We start from the raw sequence: 25,448 nt of genomic DNA on the forward strand, positions 1-25,448 counted from the left end.
TGTCTGCATCTGGGTCATACCTGATATAAAGAGCATTTGTGACCGACCACCTTGACTCAGTTTAATGTAGCAACATTTTAACTTGTGTTTTTTACATTGGATAAAAACTGAGACACAGAGCTATACCATGGTATATCATACACTGCATTTGAGGAACAATGGTAAAGTAATTCTTCTTTGAAAGTTGATACACTTGTAACCTCACTTTTGAGAAAATGGCCATTGAATGTTTTGGTACCAACTGGAGAGCTCTTCTTTGTCTACACCCATTCAGCATTGTTCACACCCTCTTAAGATTTAGCCCGACCCATCTCTTTAAGAGTTGATCCGGATGTTCTGTACTAACAACAGCAGTCTAGTTTCCAAACTAACTTGTTACTTCCAGATACAAAGAATAGCTCACTGAACATTACTCGCCCTAGCAGAGCAAGTTAAGCCATTTTTATATTATCCAGAGAGCTGGTGACTGTAACTGTGCTGCTGGCAACAATTTAATTATGCTTTTTTGCCGACATTTACTGACACCGGCATATTCAACTGGTGTTGAGTGTTTGTAATATCATCAGTTATTCTGCGCTCTGGCACACAAATCGGAGTAGATGGCCAGACTGAATTTACAAACTCACCCGAAATTTTACTTGCATAGTGGAGACTTTTGTTAAGACATTTAGCCAGCTAGCTAGGTAAACAATTAACCATAATCCCAACTCATGATGTTACTACCCTGCATGAACCTGAACCTATCAACCATGTTCAATGTTAGCTAGTTAACATTAGGTGAAAACTAGCCAAGCAAATGGCTCTGAGATACGAATATTAACATCATACACGTAATGTTAGCTAGCGAGCCAACCAGCTAACATTAGCCAGCTAGCTAACAGTACACTTTAACTTGAAATGAAAACGACTTTGTCAAAATTACTAATGCGTAATATCTGAAAATGTATCTAGCTAGACTATCTTACCCGTATACATCATGGTTGGATGCCTCTCCCTGTCACGGATGCCATGGTTGGCCTTAGTTTGAAGATGTAATCCAGAGACAGGTGTTTTCTCCATCTCTTTGGCTACCATACTCGAATTCCACTGATTTCAAAACTCGGTCCTCCAGAAAGTGGAGATAAGCCTTGTTAGACAGGATTACCGACACATACTAACTAGCTCAAATAGATTGAAGCCTGCTATATGGCAGACCAATGTCTTTTCTGTGGCTAAACCAACTTGGCGCCTAATTTAACAATTTTATTCGTATTTACAGATGGCATACAAGTTTGTTATTAAGGCATATGAAAGTTCACATGTTCCAGAAAGCATTTCTGCCAAAAAAACACAAAAAATAAGATTACGTTCAAATGGCTCTTGTGTGAAGTAGTGACCCGCGACATACACCCAGTTTCCTGAAACGGGTCATATTTACACTATACAAGCAGCACTAGCCTAGCCACACTAGCCTCGCCCTCCTGTGGGTGCTAACAAGCTAGCAAGCAAGCTAGGTAGTGCTATGTATCAACAGTCATTGTCAGCCAATCCAGTAAGAATTGAACGTTATGGTGAGTTTCGATTGGTCACTCTTGTTGCGATATCGCGGAGGATTTGAATAACTTTCCCCAACTTTAGTCCCAATTGATCAGCTCCCTTGCCCATGCTCGCATCGCTCAACGGTTCCCCGCCCGCTTTCCTTCCATTGAAAGTGAATGGCTTCCAATGCCTCTTCCTGGTGTAAATGTCCCGTTAGATGGCTGCACCAGACCAGTTGGTGGTACTGTAGATGCCATTGGCACCAGTGGCACCATAGGATACTAGAGCAATAACTATTGATAAAGTGGACTTTGTCTCATGCAAAATAAATATCCACATAAAGGAAGATAGTTCCCCCATGATAGAGTGCTTGCTTTATTATCCAACTGATCTTGTGTCCTTTCTGTCATCCTGTGAACCCCATTCATTGCTGCTCGCAGCTATCTTTGGATATGCTTTGCTATGATTGATAAAAAATAAAATAACAAATCTATCAACCTCAGATCAACCTCTGCATTATGTTGACTCACTCATAAATCTATAAATGATAAGATGAATACAGACTCAATCAAAAGTTGCTTAATCAGAGTTGATTCTAATTCTCAAGCAGTTGAACATGAGATCCCCACATTTCTTTGTATAACACCTTTTCTAATAATAGGTTCAGTAAGCATAAACAAACTATGTACCACTCATCTATTAATCATGTATACTGTATTACTGACCTCACGTATGCCCAAAAGGACAACAGAGGTCACATGATTAATACAACTGAACACTCCATGGCTGCCCCGAAGGCCTTGACGTCTTTACCTTTAGCACATTAAAGATAATAGAATAATAATTTAACTAACTAACTTGTCCTTAAGCTGGCAACCTGGCGCGCACACACAAACACACACGCACACACACACACACACACACACATCCATACTGAACTTTGTATTGGGCCTCCAGCAAATTTAATGAACCTCCCTCCCATAAAAACGGTAATAGACTTCCTACGATGGGCCACAAAATAACATGGATGGGAGAGGAGGAGGAGGAGGAGGAGGAGGAAGAGATGAGCCAATTAATAAGTCTGCGTCTTCGAGACGAGAGCGACGCCCTCCCTACTTGGCAGGGATGTGCCTCACGGAGAAGGTCAATCTCTCGTTGATCAATGGTCCCCATAGGGGAATGACAATTATGTGTACCAACACACAGTAAGAAGGACCTATAGGTCTCCTCCAACCTCATAGTGTACAGGAGAGAAAAACCACTCAGGGACATTGTTTCCTCCAAAGGAATCTTGTGGAATTTCCATTGCTTTGGTATAAATAGGGACTGTTTATCTTTGCCCTTAGAAAAAAAACAATACAGTTTCACCCTGAAATGCAGTACAGTAGATACATGGATCATTTCCTATACTTTATGGTACATAACATTCCATTTTCCATTCCATTATCTTGATTGATCTTAATTTGTAATTTAGAATGTGCATAACATAAAGATTTCTATCATATCTCATGTAAAGGCATGGCATTGTACAGTAGCATACATACATAGCATTACATTACGTCATCAGCCTGCTCCTCTATGGAAATAACTAGCCATGGTCTCTCTCTCTCTCTGTGTAGGAGCTGAGAGAGAGAGAGAGAGAGAGAGAGAGAGAGAGAGAGAGAGAGAGAGAGAGAGAGAGAGAGAGAGAGAGAGAGAGAGAGAGAGAGAGAATCTTCTGTGGTTCTCATTAAGATGGTGGCTATATCAGGCACACAGGATCGACATGGGATTAAATCTGCCCTGTCCATCTGCCCCGTTACACTACACAGGTGGCCAGGAGATGGCAGCTTCCTGTGGGACAGATATAGACCTGGTACCCTCGGGGTAGACTCAGTTTGTGTGTGTGAGAAGTGGGGAGACCCCTGGTGAGAGCTCACCTGTTCAGACAGACTGTTTCTGAGCCAGCCTAGCGTGAGACCAGGTACAATGTGTTCGAAAATACACAGGTGAAGTGTTTGTTCCCGGCCCAGGTGTAGTGTATGTGTATAACAAAGAGGGTCCTATTCAAAACCAGTAATTGGGTTTGTGGAATAAGTCAATACTTGTGGAATAACTCAGGCTCCCGAGTGGCACAGTGGTCTAAGGCTCTGCATCTCAGTGCCAGAGGCGTCACTACAGACCCTGGTTTGATTCCAGGCTGTCACAACCGGCCATGATTGGGAGTCCCATGGGATGGTGCACAATTGGCCTAGGGTTTGCCTGGGGTAGGCTGTCATTGTAAATACGAATTGTTCTTAACTGACTTGCCTAGTTAAATAAAAAATATTGTGAATGCTCCTTTGGATTCATGCACAGGTGCTCAACAAAATAATGTTTGCAGTGAGTACATAGAAACATAACCTATTTTCCTGTCAAAAGGAGGATGGTATGTTTTGACTTTGTGACATACCTTTTCGGGATTTGGGGGCCCTAAGAATGACTTTGTTGAACCTCTCAGGAAATATAAACCAAGCTGTTACTGTATGTAGTGTGTTTAGGATGCATGCAGGACTTAATGAATAACCCAGACCACAGTAGTATTACAAAGCCACTCTCAACACTTGAATGCCATTGTTTATGAACCCAGGAGTGAATACTGATCTATCCTGTCTCCACATTATCCTAATTTACACTTGGATCTTTTATAAGAAACTGACTGACAAAAAAAACACCTCAGCAGTCAACATCTCCAGATGTTGCTTGTCACATTGTCACATCATTCATGTCTCTCAACCACACCGCCAGATTGGTCAGCTCCTATTTAGTCTCTTTTAATATTCCTGATATACTATATATTCATATTCTATTCGCTTTCATTATTTAATGACGGAGGGATCGAGTGAAGTGTGTTCGGTGGCCGTACAGTGGACTTTGTGAATAATTCACCGGGTTGTTTTACATAGCAAAGGCTGTCCGGGCTTAGCGAGGGATGAGGGAAGGGTATGGGGGGGGGGGGGGGGGGGGGGGGTGTAGAGAGAGAGAGAGAGAGAGAGAGAGAGAGAGAGAGAGAGAGAGAGAGAGAGAGAGAGAGAGAGAGAGAGAGAGAGAGAGAGAGAGAGAGAGAGAGAGAGAGAGAGAGAGAGAGAGAGAGAGAGAGAGAGAGAGAGAGAGAGAGAGAGAGAGAGAGAGAGAGAGAGAGAGAGAGAGAGAGAGAGAGAGAGAGAGAGAGAGAGAGAGAGAGAGAGAGAGAGAGAGAGAGAGAGAGAATGTTCAGATTTATGGAACAAACCAATCTCTCCCCTCATCCTCTCCCAACCCACTCTTCTCTCTAAATGAATTTCCTCGGTACTTCCAGCTCCTTGTCAGACTTTGTAACTATCTTTCCTACACACAGCAATCTATTGCCCCATTGGGTTACACTCTCCTCTCTCCCTGCCATGCCTCACTGCAAGCCTGATATGTTTACTGACACAAATTAGCCCGTTACCCAAGAACCTCATTACTGCAGAGTTCTGTTGTGTCCAAAGCTGTTTCCCCCACACCGTAGTCGGTGTGTCTGGGCAAGCTTTGACAGTGTGGACTTACCCACAGAGTGGATACAAGGAAACGTGATGGGGCATAATTGGGGAAGAATAAAAGAAATAGAAAGATAGAATATAGAAGAAGGTCTCTCTCTCTCTTTCTCTCACACACTCCCAATGCTGCGGTTTGCGGTTGATGGTCTGTCAAATCGCATTTTAATTTGGATACTGGATACTGTTTCTTAAGGTATGAAAAACGAATATTTATTTGTCTCTTACACAGCTGCTGACAGAATGCTACTTGTCTAATTGAGGAGGGAAGTTTTACCTAGAAAGCAATTCATAATAATATTATCTTCTCCCTGTCTTCTGAATTTATATGAACAGTCTTTCTGGCAAGAGAAACTTTATTTTAAAAAAAATAATAATAATTCACCTCTGGAATTAAGTATCCCTGCCCAAAGTTTCCCCAGTTACCTTTGACTATCACCATCTATCCCCAAAGCATCCAAGTGTAAATGGTGTCCTATTTCAAAAGGAGACAGAAACTTTTCACAAAGAAGCAGCTGACAAGTAGAGCGGTCCATCTCAAGCTCAGCCATCTGCCTGTTGTTAAGTCCTAACTCCCTGCCAGGACAGGACCCCTATTGGCTCCCTAGTCCAACTCTCTAGCCACTCCCTTAGCACCTGTTTGGCACTGGCACTGGCTCCTCCTTAACATGCACAAAATCTCGGAACCAACCAACACTGCTTGCTTTGCTGACACTACACCACTGCTTTCTTTTTTCTCCCCACTAACCTCCAATCACACTATAGGTCCAATCCTCTCCTCTGCCAGACAGCTGGCTCTCTGGTGTAGTGGCGGACATCTCTGGTGCCACAGTGTTGTAATTAGAGGCAGGGTAGAGCATGCATCAGTTATTTCTGCTTGCTTCTCCATAGACATTAGCACAGACACACACACACACACACACACACACACACACACACACACACACACACACACACACACACACACACACACACACACACACACACACACACACACACACACACAGATCAAACCGGGGCAGGAAGACAGGAAGAGCCACCATCATCACAAGTTGCAAGCCCTCCTAATTAAACACTGTTTCCCTTTCCCTCCTTCCTTTTTCTCCTACTCTCCTCTCTCTCTCCCTTTCCTTCCTTCCCCTCCTCCCCCTGCCCCTCATCCGCCCTTCTCCTCTCCTCTCTTTCCCTCCGCCTTGGCACAATATAATGCCTAATTACTTATAACTAACTTGATTGGGGGGGAGACTAATTGACACACTGTCGTTTAGAGTTTATAACCCGTGAAAGAGCAGAACCACTTTAATTTTCCCTTGTTAACGATCCAAGCAAAAAATACATACAGTGCTCTCTGGTATTTATAGATGATGAAATTAGCATAGTTGATTTTGACCTTGATGGCGGTGCCAATGTCAGAAGGGCGAGGATGTCAGAGGCCCATTATGCCTAATGGGCCTCTGTTAATCAGAACATTTTCATGGCAGAAAGCGGTTAGTCAGGATGCTGATTTGTACCCATTGTTTTTTAGCCAGGAGGAACTGGTTCTAATTCCGCTGCAATCAAATCCCTTAGTTCTTCCTGCTTGGAAGTGGAAACAGGAATCTGGAACTGGATCTGTTGGCCCTGTCCTCCTGTTGGAATCATCAACTGTCCCTGCCACTAAATTGGCTTATAAGTCATGGTAGCTTTTTTGTGACGCTAACAGAATGTTAGCAGTCTGAGGTGATAGAGGCAGCCATTTTGGGGAGTTTAGGGGAGGTGCCGTGTCATGAAGTGTCTAGGGCAAAGAGAGAGGCTGAAATTCCTTGACATCTAGTTTATCTGACTTAATGCAATTATGAGTATTTGGTGAACTTCTACCTTTGCTGACACACAGTGATTGCCAAGTTTTATTCGATTTGTGAAAAGGGAAGACTGTCAAGGTCAAATCAGATCAGAAGTGATACGTGTTATGCAACGTTTATAACGGCGTTTCTCAAATGTCATTCCTCTCTGAAGCCCCTTCTCTCTTCTGCCTGCTCTCAGGCAGCGGTTGGTTTGTAATAAGAGAAATCAGAAAAATAACAGCCCTTGTGAATTTAATTTAGGTACCACCGAGAGCCCTCTGAACGCCTCTCGGGGGAATCGACAGAGTTTTGCCGGTGTCTGCTGAAGCCTTTGAACTATGAGTCATATATCTGTGTAAATGCATTTTACCAGGCATAGTAATTGAGTAGAAGAGTTTAATCGTTAGTTGGTTTCACATCTTTTATTTTCACAGCTCTGATGTGTAATAGATCCGCGTCCGTGTTAAGATTATTTTAAAATTCATTCAGATAACTGTACCGTATGATGAATGATGCTGAATTTCAATGTGTTTTCAGTTGCTGGGCAGAATATGATTGCATTATATTTGAGGACCAAATACAGCATTTGAGTGTATTTATTTAGTCCAAACCACCACAAAATGTCCTAAAATAGCTCTATTTAAATGAAACCCGAAAACAACAGAGATCTAATTAAATTCTAATAGGAGTTCTAATATTTAATTCTGTGCCTAAAACCTTGTGTGTTTATTAGACTTTGTTGTGCTGTTGTGAGTAGACCTGATGGAGTGAGACCTGGGATCAGGGTTTGCTTTTCAGCTCTGCTCTACCTCCGTTTTGCTCATGTATCGATCCCATTACTTATCAGATACGTCAGATCACCCAGAGCCCTGATCAAAAGTAGTGCACTATATAGGTAATAGGATGCCATTTGGGACGCACTGGAGGCTTACATAACACCGTTGGGTCTGTCTGTCAACTCAGCCGCATAAGAGCTAAGCCCCAGCCAATGACGCGTCCTATTCACAGACTGCCCAGACAGCACAGTCAAGTGCTCTTACTTAGTTACTCATCTACCTCAGGAGGTTAGAAGTTTAGGATACAGGAGTCTCCTGTACTATGTAGATATTTCATCATATCATGTAATTTCATGTGGCACTATTATGGTTTTAAATGGATATGAGGTCATATTGAGTTGTGCATGCTGTGAGTTAGAATTGTATTGCAATTTCAAAGACTATGCTGCAGTAGGAAAGAGTTGATTGAACTGCAGCACGCTACCAAGCCTTCCTTATGGCTAATTAAACACAACATTCTCCATTAAAGTCCCCCCTTCCTCTCCAGTCATGGCAGCCTTCCATTCATCCTTCCTAACTGACCTTTATTTGTCTTGTAGCGAGGAAAGAATACCGTTCGTGAGCAAACAACACTTCCATGGCCGAAGGCCCTGAAGCTAGGCAAGGGTTTGACCTAATTTGTTCTGTTTGGACAGAGGAAGTGATTGCCAGGGCGTCTTTCCAAATGGCATCCCATTCCCTTTTTAGAGCACTACTTTTGATGAGAGTCCTGTGGGCCATCGTCAATAGTAGTGCACTACAATAAGGTGCCATTTGGGACGGAGCACAATAGATGGAGAGTGGACGAGACTTGCCTTAATTTGATTGATGTGTGGTTCACAGAGCGGTGTACTTTGTTGTAATTACTCTTTGTGCTAGCTGTGATAACGGAAATTAATCAGTCCATTACGTTGCTCCACTTTATCATCAAGCTGCAATAATTGACTAAACCAACCTCAATTGTCTTTAAAGTCACTTCGCTATCTTGCTACATTGCGCTTTACTGGCCATCTCAATTGTTTGAAAGTCTAGAAAGGGCTAGCATTCAATGCAGCTGATAGTACAGGCAGGTGAGAAGGTTGGATTTGTTTCTTCTACCCAATAACTTCTCTGCCTATTTGCCTCTTATTTTGTTTAAGCGTTCTACTTGAATTTTACCCCCTTATTCACCATCTGTTTTCCTTGTTCTTTGTGTAAATCTCAAATTATTTGTTTATCTCTCTTAAAAATCTGAAATATGTCTTAGTATTTTTTTTCATGGTTTTGTTTTATAATCAGTTAAAGGGGAGGTGCCTACAAGCCCCTCTGGATTTCTTACCTTTCATGCACAGGTTATTTTTGTTCATCTTTTAAAACTTTATCATATATATATTTATTTTTTTCTTCTTGTGTGCAAAAAATAATAATCAAAAAAATAAGACAGAATACAATGACTGGAGAAGTAAGACAATGAGACGTTTGAAACCAATGTATTTCACAAATCCTCAGAGTTGTCTGTTTATAGTGCATATAAAATAGTTCATATAATATATAGACCTTCCTTCTAGCATAAAAGCAGAGAAAATGTCATCACCCGTCCCTGTGCGGTGATCACTGAACCTATCAAAAACCCTGTGTAGTTATATCTGAATATCTTGTCAAAATCCTTATAAGTAAAACTGGACACAAGGTTTGGCGAAAACCCTTAGAGACGAAGAATAACCCACGTCTAGCGACCAGCGATACCTCCTAATTGTGTCTGAGCGACCATTAAATCCTTGATGTCCACTTCTATCATCCTACCTTCCAATCAGGCAGTGCAGGGGTGCGTCCCAAATGTTACCCCATTCCATATATAGTGCACAACTTTGGACAAGAGCGCTATGGGCCCTGGTCAAAAGTAGTGCACTATATAGGGAGTAGGTTGCCATCATTTCAGAAACATCCCAGAAGAAGGCGGTGGCCAATTTGAGCTTGTCTCGGCTGCCCAGAAGGATTTGCATCCATCCCTGTGAATAGCAATTAATTCTGGCAGCTAGGAGTGTTACTAAAAATCAATTACCCAACTACGTTAATTTGGGATTTTCTCTGAGAAATTGTCTCTTGCAGGAGAGGGCCAGGGAGTGTGTGATGAGATTTTTCTCTCCGTGAGACAATGACAATGAAATAGCACTTTTACTGAAACAGACTGAATGTTCTAGATCAGTGGTTCCCAACTACGGTCCTCGAGTACCCCCAACATTACACATTTGTATTGTATCCCCAGACGGCTGCTAGATGGTTGCTATGTGGCTGCTAACCATCCATGAACGTAACACAGTAGCCTGTGTGACACAGCACAGGCAATGACAAAGATCATTAGTACCATTAGTACCAGCATTACAAGTTACTTCAATAATATACAGCTCTGGGAAAAATTAAGAGACCACTCCAAATTAAGAGACCAATCTTAATTTGTTCCAGAGCTGTATTAATGTAGCCTACTGATACACTAATGATAGTGAGTATGATAATGAGATAATGAGTGAGTATGAGTATTTTCTTTGCAAAGGTGGAGAAGGAAGCAGCACTAGAGCTTCAGGTGCTCCTGCAGAACTGGAGATGGTGGTCAGTTCAGAGTCAGATTCAAAGCAGGAACCTTCAGGTATAACTTAAGAGCACAAACCTAAATATGTAGGCTATGATTTTAGATTAGTATGTGCTTTATTTATGAGATTATCAGTAGGACTGTAATCAGGGGGCACACAATCGATGACTGCACAAGCAATACAAGTTTAAGTTTAGGTTATTTACAAAGTTAATCTCATTCTGCAGAGCAACCAGATATGCAGAGAGAGAGAGAGAGGTACATAGAGCCCAGTATAAGGAAGATAGAAAGGGACAGCGAAAGCACTGAAAATCCATTTGATTATTTTGCCCGTTCTCAGTACATGGATTTTGACTTATTTTTTTCAGTACCAAACAAAACAAACCCCACAAAGCGTCATTCCCAATGTATTCCACTCCAAAGATGGCACAAACATAAAATGGCTGACATACAAGGAAGTAACTCACTCCTTGCTCTGCTCAGTATAATCTTGCATTCGCAAAACCTTCAGCCAGTGATAGTGCATTTGTCAAAGGAGGCATGCAGGCCTGGAAACATGCCCATCAGAGAGTACAGGAACATGAGAGAAGCCAGACCCATAGAGAAAGTGCAGAAGCCTTTTTCCTCAGAGCCAGCAGAGCTGACATCCGTACCCTTCTGAGTCATAAGCAAACGTCAGTTCAACAAGACCAGGTCAGAAAGAGGAGGCAGGTCATGGAACGTGTGATTGATGTAGTTAAAGTCATTGGTAAATGTGGGCTTAGCTACAGAGGACACAGACACGAAGCTGTATATAACTTGGGAAACATGTTTCTTAAGCGTATATTGTTGCTAAGCAAATATGATGTCTGCCTACAAGAGCATGTTAGTGATTGCATTGAGAAGATGGGAAGTAAAGGAAGAGGGTCCTTGGTAACTATGACGTCCAAAACAACAGCAAATAAAGTCATTGAAGTCATCAGAATGTGGATTCAGCAGATAATTGCTGTTGAAGTGAGAAAGGCAGGGATGTTCTCAATTACAAATGGACACAACACAGGATTTAACATCCAAAGACCAGTGTGCAGTAGTTCTGCGATATGTCACTGATGTTGTCCACGAGAGACTCATTGTGGTCATTGACTGTGAGTCATCGTCTGGACAGTACTTTGTGGACCTTGTGAAACAGACCCTTGAGAAGATGGATATAGATATCAAACAGTGTGTTGGTAATGCAACAAACGGAGCAGCTAATATGCAGGGGCAATACAGGGGCTTTTCTGCATTGCTCACAGGAGAGTCTCCTAACCAAATACACATATGGTGTTACTCACATGTCCTCAACCTTGTGCTAACTGAAAATAATTGATGGAAAGAATTGAAAAGGATGTGACCATAAAACCTTGCCATCTGAAGCAAGGCTTCAGGGTACAAGGATGCTCTCCTAAAGTATGAAACCATAATTACAGCTGAGGTTTGTAATGCAGTGCTGTGTGCAGATGTCTCCTGCATGAATCCTAAGCATTTTCCTGAGATCAGAGAAAAGGGCCTCCCAAAGACAGCCATGAAGGAGCTCCGCAAATGCTTACTGGAATTTGATGAACATGCCACTGTTGAGACATAGCAGGCGGAACTGATCAGCCTTGCACAACAGTGGAAAAGACTGCCACCAGTGATGAATCAGGGGAAGGCTTTGAGCATCCTAATGGAAGTGTGGAGTTGGTGAGCAGAAGTTGTTCCACATGTAAAAACTGCCTGATATGCTGCTATCTTCTCCTGTCTCAGTACAATCTGCTCACGGATGCGTATCACATCATTGGTTTGGGCTACAAGTTCCTCCTCACCCTATCCATCACTCAGGTGACTTGTGAAAGGACCTTCTCCACCCTGAAATTCCTGAAGAACTAAAAACCTCCCTCACTCAAGAGAACCTTGAAGCGTTCCTTTTGATGGCAACAGAGAAGGAGATTCTTGACAAAGATGGCATCATTGACAAGATGGCATAGAGCAGTGAGTTACTGCTCCGCCTACTGGTTTACTAGTGGTAATTACTTACTGGTTACTCTGAAGTAGCTATGCTACGACTCTTCCTTAATAACAGGCTGACAAGGGTGAAAGAACATTTGCTGTGAGTTAAAGCTTTTGTACAGAGGCATGTTTTGTGGACTTTCGTATTATACTTGCAGTTATGTAGCCAATGTTCAATTTCATTGACTCAGCGTATAGATGTGTTTATTTTTGTGTTGTTTGCTTTATGGACACAAGTGAGTGAACATTGTAATCTACATTTTTTTGTAGAGGAGTGCTTTTTTGACTTTTGTATTATACTTACTTACTGTACGTTGTTGTAGTTTATGTTCAAGTTCAGTGAATGTGTGTGTGTGAAGTTTTCTGATACTTTTGATATGCTTGATGCTTGAATATAAAGATACTAATTTGAACATTTGAGCTAACTCTGTATATCTCATTCTCTTTTTAAAAAGTGAAGGCTAATTGTTTTGTGTGTCTAGCCTTGTAAATTTTTATGTGCTATGGTTGGTGTATTTCTAGTATTTCGAGTCTTTGATGGTGCACCCATAGCCATAGCATACCTTGAAAACTCAGTGTTAGGATAGGCTACTTGTTGGTCAGTCCCAAATGTTTGTATTTTGTAATGTGGATAACTTTCTTCCCAGATGAACATAGTGGCCAAATGTATAACTAGTTTGGTACCCGTTACATCAACAAATAGGGTTAGCCTACAAAATTAGCGGTCTGGTGGTTTGCGTGAACAGGGTGGCCTGGGATGGAGTCAAATTCCCGGCCTGAATTATTGTTTCAGTTCGCCCCTGGTCATGGCTCACATCAACACCATTATCCCAGAAACCCTAGACCCACTACAATTTGCATACCGCCCCAACAGATCCACAGATCTCACCACTGCCCTTTCCCACCTGGACAAAAGGAACACCTATGTGAGAATGCTATTCATTGATGACAGCTCAGCGTTCAACACCATAGTGCCCTCAAAACTCATCAATAAGCTAAGGACCCTGGGACTAAACACCTCCCTCTGCAACTGGATCCTGGACTTCCTAACGGAACGCCCCAAGGTGGTAAGGGTAGGTAACAACACATTCTCCACACTGATCCTCAACAAAGGGGCCCCTCATGGGTGCTTGCTCAGTCCCCTCCTGTACTCCCTGTTCACTCATGACTGCACGGTCATTCACGGCTCCAACACCATCATTAAGTTTGCCGATGACACAACAGTGGTAGGCCTGATCACCGACAACGACGAGACAGCCTATAGGGAGGATGTCAGACAACTGGCCGAGTGGTGCCAGGACAACAACCTCTCCCTCAACGTGATCAAAACAAAGGAGATGATTGTGGACTACAGGAAAAGGAGGACTGAGCACACCCCCATTCTCATTGACAGGGCTGTAGTGGAACAGGACGAGAGCTTCAAGTTCATTGGTGTCCACATCATCAACAAACTAACATGGTCCAAGCACACCAAGACAGTCGTGAAGAGTGCACGACCAAAACCTATTTCCCCTCAGGAGACTGAAAAGATTTGGCATGGGTCCTCAGATCCTCAAAAGGTTCTACATCTGCACCATCGAGAGCATCCTGACTGGCTGCATCACTGCCTGGGATGGCAACTGCTCGGCCTCCGACCACAAGGCACTACAGAGGGTAGTGCGTACAGCCAAATACTAATACAATTTGATTTGATTTGATGTTGCTCTATTTGTGAGTACACTGGCTGAGCTTGGTCTCATCCATATGCAAAATCTAGTAACACCACAGTCCACTTAAATGGCTTGCTTGTTTGTGATGACAAGCAGGTGTATGAGCGTATGTACCTGCATGTTTAATAATGAGTGTGGGTCATGGATAGGTGTGGGTGGGTTTGTGTATTGAGAGGGAGCCACGGTGGAGGCTCCTACTGTTGTGTGTTGACCGCGAGTGGAGTGACCTCAGTAATCATCGTTGCAGCTCTCCTCCTCTGCTTTCATTAGACACTGACCTAATAGCACAGTGGGTAATTACCTCTTCTTCACAAATATGAGCCACTGCATGCTGCAAAAAAAGGACAGATATGTGAGGGTTGACACAGAGAACACATGGAGACACAGTACAGGGTCGGGTTCAATTCCATTTTAATTCCAGTAAATTCAGAAAGTAAACCAAATTCAATTCCCCAATTCCAAATGTTCTTAATTGCAAAGCATTGAAGAGAATTGGAATTGGAATTTCACTGAATTGACTGGAATTGAAACGGAATTGACCCAAACCCTGATACAGTAGTATTCCACGTGGACCTATTTCCCACTACTGAGCTGAACCTGGGCTGGGTTAGCCTGGTTCTGCATCCACTATAGTTACTGGAAAAATACTGGAAAAGACGTTTCGTACGCATTTCGCAGACCAATCCAACTCTACATGAAAAGTGTACATGTTCATTATTGGAGTAGTGTAGTACCCCCGAGGCAAGTGTATTCACATCATTCATCTAATTGCTATCTAGGAAAGTCTTTGGGTTATAATTAAGTTGTCCCTAGAATATGGAACTTGGACAAACAATACGCCTTCATTTAAATAGGGTGTGCTAGTCCATCGGGTGTTTAATTGTGGTGCTAGATCATGTCTCTTCCACTCCTAATTACCATGACTTTCATCGCCTATAATAATGATTATCCATTGTTCCTGCGAGCTTTGACATGGGTAATGAACAGCATATTAGCCTTGCTGAACTTCAGAGGAGTGTCTTGGGACCGAATGAATGCTCAAATCACCCACAGCAACTGGGGAAGGAAGATCCCTAAGACACACTAACACACACGTTCCCTTTACTTCGACTCTGTTACCATGTCCATATTAGCATGCCAATTTACATAAGTATTCAGACCCTTTGCTATGAGACTCGAAAATTGAGCTCTGGTGCATCCTGTTTCCATTGATCATCCTTGAGATGTTTCTACAACTTTTATTGCAGTCCACCTTTGGTAAATTCAATTGATTGGACATGATTTGGAAAGGCACACACCTATGTATATATATATATATATATATATATAAGGTCCCACAGTTGACAGTGCATGTCAGAGCAGAGACCAAGCCATGTGGTCAAATGAAATGTCCGTAGAGCTCCAAGACAGGATTGCGTCGAGGCACAGATCTGGGGAAGGGTACCAAAAAATGTCTGCAGCATTGAAGATCCCCAACAACACAGTGGCCTCCATCATTCATAAATGGAAGAAGTTTGGAACCACCAAGACTCTTCCTAGAGATGGCCGCCCGGCCAAACTGAGCAATCAGGGGAGAAGGGCCTTGGTCAGGGAGGTGACCAAGAACCCGATGGTCACTCTGACAGAACTCCAGAGTTCCTCTGTGGAGATGGGAGAACCTTCCAGAAGAACAACCATCTCTGCAGCACTCCACCAATCAGGCCTTATGGTAGAGTGGTCAGACGGAAGCCACATGACAGCCCGATTGGAGTTTGCCAAGAGGCACCTAAAGGATTCTCAGACCATGAGAAACAAGATTCTCTGGTCTGATGAAACCAAGATTGAACTCTTTGGCCTGAATGCCAAGCGTCTGGAGGAAACCTGGCACCATCCCTACGGTGAAGCACGGTGGTGGCAGCATCACCCCCCCCCCCCCCCCCCCCCCCCCCCCCCCCCCCCCCCCCCTTGAGTGTTGGACCGAGTAACCTAACCTTTACACAAATGCAGAGTACTATATACAGCTGAACTCTAAACTCCTCATGACTATCTCTATCTCGGTTACACCCACCACATCTTGTCTATGTGATGCAGTCTTTAACTCATTTGTCAGCTCAAGCCATTTCTGGTGACCATAAGCCCAGATTAACTGCAGGGAACTAGAGTGGAGACCATAAAAACACAGACACTAACAGGACAGAAATATCATCCTATTTGTTAAGTATTAATTGCTAACTATTAATATCAAACAAATCATGTAAATATGTAATTACCCAAAAATATTTGAGGCTGTAATCGCTGCCAAAGGTGCTTCAACAAAGTACTGAGTAAAGGGTCTCAATACTTATGTAAATGTGAAATTTCAGGGTTTTTAAAAAATAAATTTGCAAACATTTATAAAAACCTGTTTTTGCTTTGTCAGTATGGGTTATTGTGTGTGGATTGATGAGGGGGGGAAAACAATTTAAGACACTTTAGAATAAGGCTATAAAGTAACATAATGTGGAAAAAGTCAAAGGGTCTGAATACTTTCCGAAAGCACTGTAAGTAATTCTACTGTAAGTGGTATGCTAGGCGATATATACTCTATATTTGAACATATCCCTCCAAATCCCTTTTTCCCCCATCTCCACTGTGGTTTCAGGGTAATAGTACATGGACAGTGGGCTTCTCTATCTGAGTTTCCATTACTGACTCAGACAGAGTGATTTGTTTATGAGACCACTGTACCAAGGCTCCCCCAAAGTCACTGATCATTCACTGATAAAGTGAATGTCACTAATAATTCTCAGACCACCATTTTGTATGCAGGATGGGTTCCTGTCACACCATGTTTGTTTTCTCTGCCTAAATCGACTGTTTAACCTACATGTACTATGTCAATGTCAATGAGGAGGACCATAATCCAAATGTTGACATCTCCTTTGACTTGCCCTCTCCCTGACCGGCTGTGGTCGTGTTGTTTAATTTATTGATCCACCATCTTGTTTTTCCTGTTTTCCCTTCCTGTTTGAGGCTAGATGTATCGATCCTTCCTGGCATCTCCTCTATTAAAGCTCTATTAGACACGCACAGGTCTTCTTGGCAATGGCAGTATGTCTCCTGTAGATGTGCACTGAAACTAAAACTAAAACTTTAATAAACTTGAATTTATATGGTAATTTGGGTATAGTCAACAGTAAAATCATCTGAAACATTTTACTGCAGCATACTGTAAATGATGGTGCTCTGTGGAAAATATTGTGCATGGGGAAAGAATTGCTGTATTTGGAATGGTACTGCAATTCAATTCTGCAGAATACAGTACCGTACCGCATCTTTGGTGCGCCAAAAACCTTTTGACCACTAGTGGGTGCATGGTATTGTTGTTTTTGGTGCATCAAAATATTTTGAGGTGTGCCTTGCAATAGGCTATATTTGTTGCACCTGTGAGTAAGAATGCTGTACCAATTTAACTTCTATGTGGTTTTAGTGCCCCATCAATATAAAATGTATCGGGGAAAGACTGGAATTGCAGGAAGTCTTAAACCTTGGTTGAGCATTTTGCCATGTCCTTTTAATCTGTTTTGCCCTGTAGAAGCTGCTAGTTTGGAAGCCTTTGTTAAGGCCTCATTAATATGCTGTAATCTGCAAACACTTTACCTGGCAGCCAACCTGCCTGCTTGCATCAATCCCTTGTAATTACAGTAAAATATTGTGAAATACAAACCCCTCCCCTCAATGAATTTAATTTATTAATTAATTCATACCAACTATGGTAGCATTTATTTTTCCACCGTATAATACAGTACATTTTACGGTATTGTACTGTGTGTCATTACACAGTACTTGCTTTGATACCGTATTTATATCACTGTACAGAGTACTGAAATATGAAATACAGAATTTTACTTGCCACTCAGCTGCCTGTAAGTTACTGTCAAATTCACAGTAACTCCTTTACAGTGTGTGTGTGTGTGTGTGCATCCCCGTGTGCACATGGCTTGCATAGCAGCCACAATTACCCACATCTTGCAAAACAGAACGCACATCCCTTCACAGTGACCATGAGAAGTGGATGAGAAGGACTGAATGGAATCTTACATCCATGATTCATCTCGGCACACCATACCGGTTAAGAGTAGGCCTACAAAAGAATCATACACAGTACTCACAAAGCCTGGGGGGCATAAAATGCTGTAAGTCCTACTGTACTTGGAAGAATGTATCCAGTCACAGCAGGGCATCAGTAGTGGAAGGGATGGAAGTTGGAACATAATGCTGGTCTAGAATCAGAATCCCTCTTTGTTACATCCTTGTGGAGGCTCCATTCAAAACTCCGCTCCACGCTGCTCCCATCTACCATCTCTCCCTGGACATTCTGCCATCAAATCACAAGCAAATCGTCTGCCCTTTTTTCCTTCACGTTTTGTGTAAACACTCCATTTGGAAGTGTCTGTGCAGAGGGAAGGAAAGAGAGAAATAGACACACACCGATGCAGGAGGCAATTATGTCAGCTTTTCTTGCAGAGTGGCGTACAACTCTGATTTACTATTTCATTATAGAATTTTTTTTCACCCTGTCATTAGAGGTACTGTGTGTGTGTGTTTGTGTGCATGCGTGAGTGTGTCTTTGCATGCATGCACAAGAGTGTGTCAGCCTGGCCTCAGAGCCATACGAAACATAATTTACGTATTTTTGAGAAACTCCAAGATGGATGATAATGGTCTAGTTACTTTAGATAGAAACGAAAGTAGGGAGGTTGGTCGGGAAGGATGGGTGTGCGTAATTCGCGACCGTCTAGCAAAGGTTGCGTGTTCAAGTCGGGGACATTTTAGCAAACCCTCTCCCTAACCCTTATTCTAAACTTAACCCAGTTCACCTAACCTGCTACATAAATTCACCTAACCTTTGTCGTTTTAGTTCTAAGCTTCAACATAAATTATCCTAACTTGTGTCATTAGTTCTCCTAACCACAGATGTAAATTCTCCCTGTAATTCTCCTTTGTTAATATGGCGCAAAAGTAACCTTGTCTCAGAGAAAGACCTATAATACCATACATCCCCAGGATGTATGATAAAATACTTCTTCCAATTCGTATTGCACGACCGGGTAAGACGTATGACACTATATGCCCTATAAAGCATATGATATTGCACTATTGCTAATCCATTCATAATGTAACATAACGTAATATATCATACTAAATGGAGTGTCATAGATTTACTTACAGAATAATACACTGTAATAGATTGTTAATTTCTGTACACAGACACAATAATGCATGTAAGAATGCACGCACACACGCCATCCCCCGAAGCCTCCCCCTTCATACACACTCTTTTGCTCTCTCTCTCTGTCTCTCTCTCTCTCTCTGACCCTGGGGAGTTTGCTGAGGTGAAAGTAATGCCCCCTTTAAGCTCCTCTCTCCTGTTTGTAATGTAGATTCTGCTCCATCTGTTGTTGCTTTCCCCCTCTTCCACATGATACACCACAATAGCAGCAGTACTACATAACGAAGCAACAGAGCACAGGGGCCTATGCCACTGTTCCAGGAAGCATGAGTCACTCTGATAAAGACAACAACAAAGCTAAGCCACAGTCAGCCTGGTTATACCCCTTCTATAAGTGTTCCACAAAAGCAGAGATTGCATATGATTATATATAATATCATTAGAGTATGTCATTTGTATGATTGGATGACTGTGTTCATCTTTATTTGGGAATGTATATGTAGGATTCAGACGAGCTTCAATGCCATACAACTCTCCTTCTGTGGCCTCTAACTGCTCTTAAACGCAAGTAAAACTAAATGCATGCTATTCAACCGATCACTGCCCGCACCTGCTCGCCCGTCTAGCATCACTACTCTGGACGGCTCTGACTTAGAATACGTGGACAACTACAAATACCTAGGTGTCTGGTTAGACTGTAAACTCTCCTTCCAGACTCACATTAAGCATCTCCAATCCAAAATTAAATCTAGAATCGGCTTCCTATATCGCAACAAAGCATCCTTCACTCATCCTGCCAAACAAACCCTCGTAAAATTGACCATCCTACCGATCCTCGACTTCGGTGATGTCATCTATAAAATAGCCTCCAACACTCTACTCAACAAACTGGATGCAGTCTATCACAGTGTCATCCGTTTTGGCACCAAAGCCCCATACACTACCCACCATTGCGACCTGTACGCTCTCGTTGGTTGGCCCTCGCTTCATACTCGTCGCCAAACCCACTGGCTACAGGTTATCTACAAGTCTCTGCTAGGTAAAGCCCCGCCTTATCTCAGCTCACTGGTCACCATAGCAGCACCCACTCTTAGCACGCGCTCCAGCAGGTATATCTCACTGGTCACCCCCAAAGCCAATTCCTCCTTTGGTCGTCTTTCCTTCCAGTTCTCTGCTGCCAATGACTGGAACGAACTGCAAAAATCTCTGAAGCTGGAGACTCATATCTCCCTCACTAGCTTTAAGCACCAGCTGTCAGAGCAGCATTTTTGTTGCTGAGAATTTTCCCGGAACAGCAGTAGTGTATTGAAGGTTTAAATTGGCTTCTAAAGTTTGTAATTTCCATTGAAAATGTCAGACTTGATTTGCACAAACAAAAAATGTATCAACCCCTACAAAAGATGTCCATGAATTAAAATCTAGATAATAATTCACATTTTCTGTCACACCCTGATCTGTTTCACCTGTCCTTGTGCTTGTTTCCACCCCACTCCAGGTGTACCTGTGTTTTCTGTCTGTCTGTTGCCAGTTTGTCTTGTTTGTTCAAGCCTACCTGTCACGCCCTGAAATTAGAGAGCCTTTTTATTTCTCTATTTGGTTAGGTCAGGGTGTGATTTGGGTGGGTATTCTAGTTTTTCTATTTCTTTGTTGGACGGGTATGGTTCCCAATCAGAGGTAGCTGTCTATCGTTGTCTCTGATTGGGGATCATACTTAGGTAGCCTTTTTTCCACCTTTAGTTTGTGGGATCTTGTTTGTGTGTAGTTGCGTTCTGCACTGCATGTAGCTTCACGTTCGGTTGTAGTTTATTGTTTTGTTTCGTGTTCATCAAATAAAAGGATGTACGCTTACCACGCTGCACCTTGGTCTGATTCTTCTGTCAACGGGCGTAACAGAAGATCCCACCACCAAAGGACCAAGCAGCGTGGCCAGGAGGAGCAGGGATCCTGGTCCTGGGAGAAAAGGGAGGACATCATGGACATGGGAGGAGGTTATGGCAGGGGACAAGACCCTGCCATGGAAGCAGGTGGAGGCAGCGAAGGAGGATCAACGACGACTCCAGGGTTCGCAACCACAACGCAAGCACGAGAGGCAGCCCCAAAAAATGTTTGGGGGGGCACACGGGGTGGTTGGCGGAGCCAGTTTTCAGACTAGAGCCAACTCCCCGCACTCGCTTTAAGGAGCGTGTGACCGTTCAGGCACCATGTTATGCGGTGATACGCACTGCGTCTCCAGTGCGCATTCACAGCCCGGTGCGCTCGGTGCCAGCTCCCCGCACTTGCCGTGTGAAAATGAGCACCCAGCCAGGACGGGTTGTGCAGGCTCAGCGCTCCTGGTCTCCAGTACGCCTCCTCGGACCAGGATATCCTGCGCCGGCTCTACGCATTGTGTTTCCAGTGCGCCTTCACAGCCCAGTGCGTCCTGTGCCAGCGCCCCGCACCTGCCGGGCTAAAGTGAGCATCCAGCCAGGATGGGTTGTGTCAGCTCTACGCTCCAGACCTCCAGTGCGCCTCCACGGCCCAGTATGTCCTTTGCCAGCTCCACGCACCCGGCATCCAGTGCATCTCTCCAGCCTGGTACGCCCTGTGCCTGCTCCACGCACCCCGTCTCCAGTGCGTCTCCCCAGCCTGGTACGCCCTGTGCCGACTCCACGCACCAGGCTTCCAGTGCGCCTCCGCAGCCCGGAGCCTCCTGTGAGGGTTCCCAGTCCGAAGCATCCAGTGATGATCCATGGCCCGAAGCCTCCAGTGATGATCCATGGCCCGAAGCCTCCAGTGATGATCCATGGCCCGGAGCCTCCAGTGATGATCCACGGCCCGGAGCCTCCAGTGATGATTCATGGCCCAGAGCCTCCAGAGACGGTCTGCAGTCCAGAGTCTCTAGCAGCGGTCTGCAGTCCAGAGTCTCCAGTGCTTTCTGCACTGCATGTAGCTTCACGTTCGGTTGTAGTTTATGGATTTGTTTCGTGTTCATCAAATAAAATGATGTACGCTTACCACGCTGCACCTTGGTCTGATTCTTCCGTCAACGAACGTGACACTACCAGTGTTTTTTCTCAGCTCTTGTTTGTCCCTAGTCTCTCTTTTTCTCATCCTCCTGGTTTTTGACCTTTGCCTGTCCGGACCCTTTACCCGCCCGCCTGACCAATCTCTGACCCTGAGCCTGCCTGCTGTCTGGTATCTTTGCTCCACCTCTGGATTACGACCTCTGCCTGACCTGAGCCCGCCTGTACCTTGGGCTCTGCTCTGGATTATCAACCCCTGCCTGCCTTGACCTGTCGTTTGCCTGCCCCTGTGGTTACAATAAACATTGTTACTTCACACAGTCTGCACTTGGGTCTTACCTTGATTCCTGATATTTCCTTTTGCTGCAGGATTATTTTCCTGCTGTAGCAAACTGGCTCAAATTAAGAATACAGAATATCATTAGAGTATATCATTAGTATGATAGGATTTCAAGCAGAAAAGGATGATTGTGTTCATCTTTATTTGGGAAAACGAATGTCTTGAAGGAATGTATGACCCAAAACTGACATACCTTTGTAATACCATCTCTGTCAGGGTATTCTTTCTAATTATGAGGGTGGGTCATGTTGGATATCTACATTAAAAAATATATATAGCTCTTCATGGCATAAGAACCTTTTTATTGTTCCATACTGCCCTATATAACCCCTAAACAGTTTTCACCTTTTTGCAGGTTTTGACCAACTCCTGTCCAACGTATAATTCCTCTTACAGATATTGGAACTTAATTTGACCAGTTTTGCCGCAGAAAGAAAATAATCCTGCAGCAGGAGGATTTGATTATATTTTTAAAAATGGATCATTCCTACTGGAAAAAGTGTTTTGTTAGGCTACAGTAAGCTACACTTAGTGTACAAAACATTAGGAACACCTTCCTAATATTGGGTTGCACCCCGTTTAACCCTCAGAACAGCCTCAATTCGTCGGGGCATGGACTCTACAAAGTGTCATAAGCGTTCCACAGGGATGCTGGCCCATGTTGAAGCCAATGCTTCCCCCAGTTGTGTCAAGTTGTCTGGATGTCCTTTAGGTGATGGACCATTCTTGATACACACAGGCTTTACAGCAGCGTTGCAGTTCTTGACACACTCAAACCCATGTGCCTGGCACCTACTACCATACCCTGTTCAAAGGCACTTAAATCTTTTGTTTTGCCCATTCACCCTCTGAATGGCACACATACACAATCTTTGTCTCAAGCTTAAAAATTATTCTTTAACCTGTCTCCATGACACCAATAAGGGATTATAGCTTTCACCTGGATTCACCTGATCAGTCTACAGTATATCATGAACAGAGCAGGTGTTCCTAATGTTTTATAGACTCTGTTTAGAGCCCGGCCAGCTCTAGGAAGAGCCTTGGTGGTGCCAAACATCTTCCATTTAAGAATGATGGGGGCCACTGTGTTCAATGCTGCATAAATGTTTTGGGACTGTACCCTTCCCCAGATCTGTGCCTCCACACAATCCTGTCTCGGAGATCTACAGACAATTCCTTCAACCTCATGGCTTGGTTTTTGCTCTGACATGCACTGTCAACTGTGGGACCTTATATAGACAGGTGTGTGCCTTTCCAAATCATGTCCAATCAATAGAATTTACCACAGGTGGACTTCAATTAAGTTGTAGAAACATCTCAAGGATGATCAATGGAAACAGGATGCGCCTGAGCTCAATTTCGAGTCTCATAGTAAAGGGTCTGAATACTTATGTAAATAAGGCATTTCTGGGGGGGTTTAACTGTTTTTGCTTTGTCATTATGGGGTATTGTGTGTAAATTGTTGATGATTTAAAAAAAATGTAATCCATTTAAGAATAAGGCTCTAACGTAACAAAATGTGGAAAAAGTCATGGGGTCTGAATAATTTCCGAAGGCACTCTATGTCGTAGTGGAGACCAATATCTATCTTGTGTTAGTAAGCTATATAAAATGACGATTGTTGATGTGTATGGCGACATTTGAGATATTTTTTTGTACATTTGAATGTCGCAGTAGTAGGACGTACAGTAGTGGGACATTTATTCTGTCTGGTTTGAGAGAGCGAGAGAGAAAGAGGAATTTGTGTTTTCAGTGAATTTATGTAAATCATGAGGCTCATTTAAGATACCACACCAACAAATTAAGATTCCACACCTGTACCCGTCTTCTACCTGTCTCGGGGTAAACAAATTCAGGTTCTGTCAGAATTCCCGAGGATTACAGGCCACATAATTCCTCTTCAAATACAAGACAATTCTGGAAAGATATTCCATCACAGCGCCTTCGGAATAAAAACTGGTCCATGACGTCAATGCCAATAGCAATCTAGAGAACAAATAGGATCTACTTTTTCTCCTAACAGAATAAAAAATTAATTAATCATCATCTAGTTCGTATTGAAATATTCATTTCCTCTATCAGCCTCAGTCTCCTTCCCTTGATTCCTTGATCATGTTAATCACCCAACCCAGCAAGCGTCAGCTGTCTTCATTTCACCCATCACCTTGAAAACTCACCACCGTGATGGAGACAGCCTGCACTTTTACATTATTAGTTTGACACTACAGGCTGTACAGACGGTGTGCGTGCCTACGTGTGTGTACGTGTACACTCGCTCACTGTAATTGCTTGTGAGTGGGTGTGTGGTTTTTTTCTGTGTGTGTGTGGCCCTCAGTCTATAATACCGAGGTGGGAGAGAGAGAAAGCAGAAAGCTCTGAGCGGAAGGAGAAGAGGCAATCAAGTCTTAATCTCAGCTCCTGATTATCTTCTCATTACAATCAGACAGAGACGCTCGAAAGGAGGAAGATGTATAATTACGCTTCAATCTCCCATGACTAAAACACAGTATGGTAATAAGGAAAGGGCACAGAGAAGTCTGTGTCTCTAATGTCACCCTATTCCCTATATAGTGTGGTACTTTTGACCAGAGCCCTATGGGAAAGTAGTGTACTTATATCTGGACAGTCATGTTACATAGGTTTGATATTGTGATGAAGCCAAGACTGTAGGAGTCAATGCAAAAAAAGGCTAAATAATTTTCATATGATTTTAATACAAAATTTTATAGGAAACGGTACAGTAGCTTTGTGTCCAAATCATGATCGTCCATAGTTAAGTGCATAGTTAAATGGAAATGCATGTATTGGAGTGCTGTTATATTCATTCATTACATTCATTACTACATTACTTATTTCCATAACACTGTTTCCATTCTACATGTTGGGAGAATGAAGTGGTAAATCTGTGAGTAAGAGAGCATAGTAATATAGCACGGTGATAAAA

At 43.1% G+C, this 25,448-nt stretch overlaps 1 protein-coding gene across 1 annotated transcript in view; it reads left to right on the plus strand.

The window, feature by feature from the left end:
• The first annotated feature begins 2,524 nt into the window (after positions 1–2,524).
• The window catches only part of srrm4 (serine/arginine repetitive matrix 4), a 39,333-nt gene continuing 16,409 nt past the window's right edge, over positions 2,525–25,448 (plus strand). The window contains exon 1 of the mRNA XM_038998559.1: positions 2,525–2,661. Within this exon, the coding sequence (XP_038854487.1) occupies positions 2,525–2,661 (137 nt within the window). The remainder of the gene's footprint in view (positions 2,662–25,448) is intronic.

Source organism: Salvelinus namaycush, chromosome 1 (assembly GCF_016432855.1).
Source record: "Salvelinus namaycush isolate Seneca chromosome 1, SaNama_1.0, whole genome shotgun sequence".
Taxonomy (NCBI): Eukaryota; Metazoa; Chordata; class Actinopteri; order Salmoniformes; family Salmonidae; genus Salvelinus; species Salvelinus namaycush.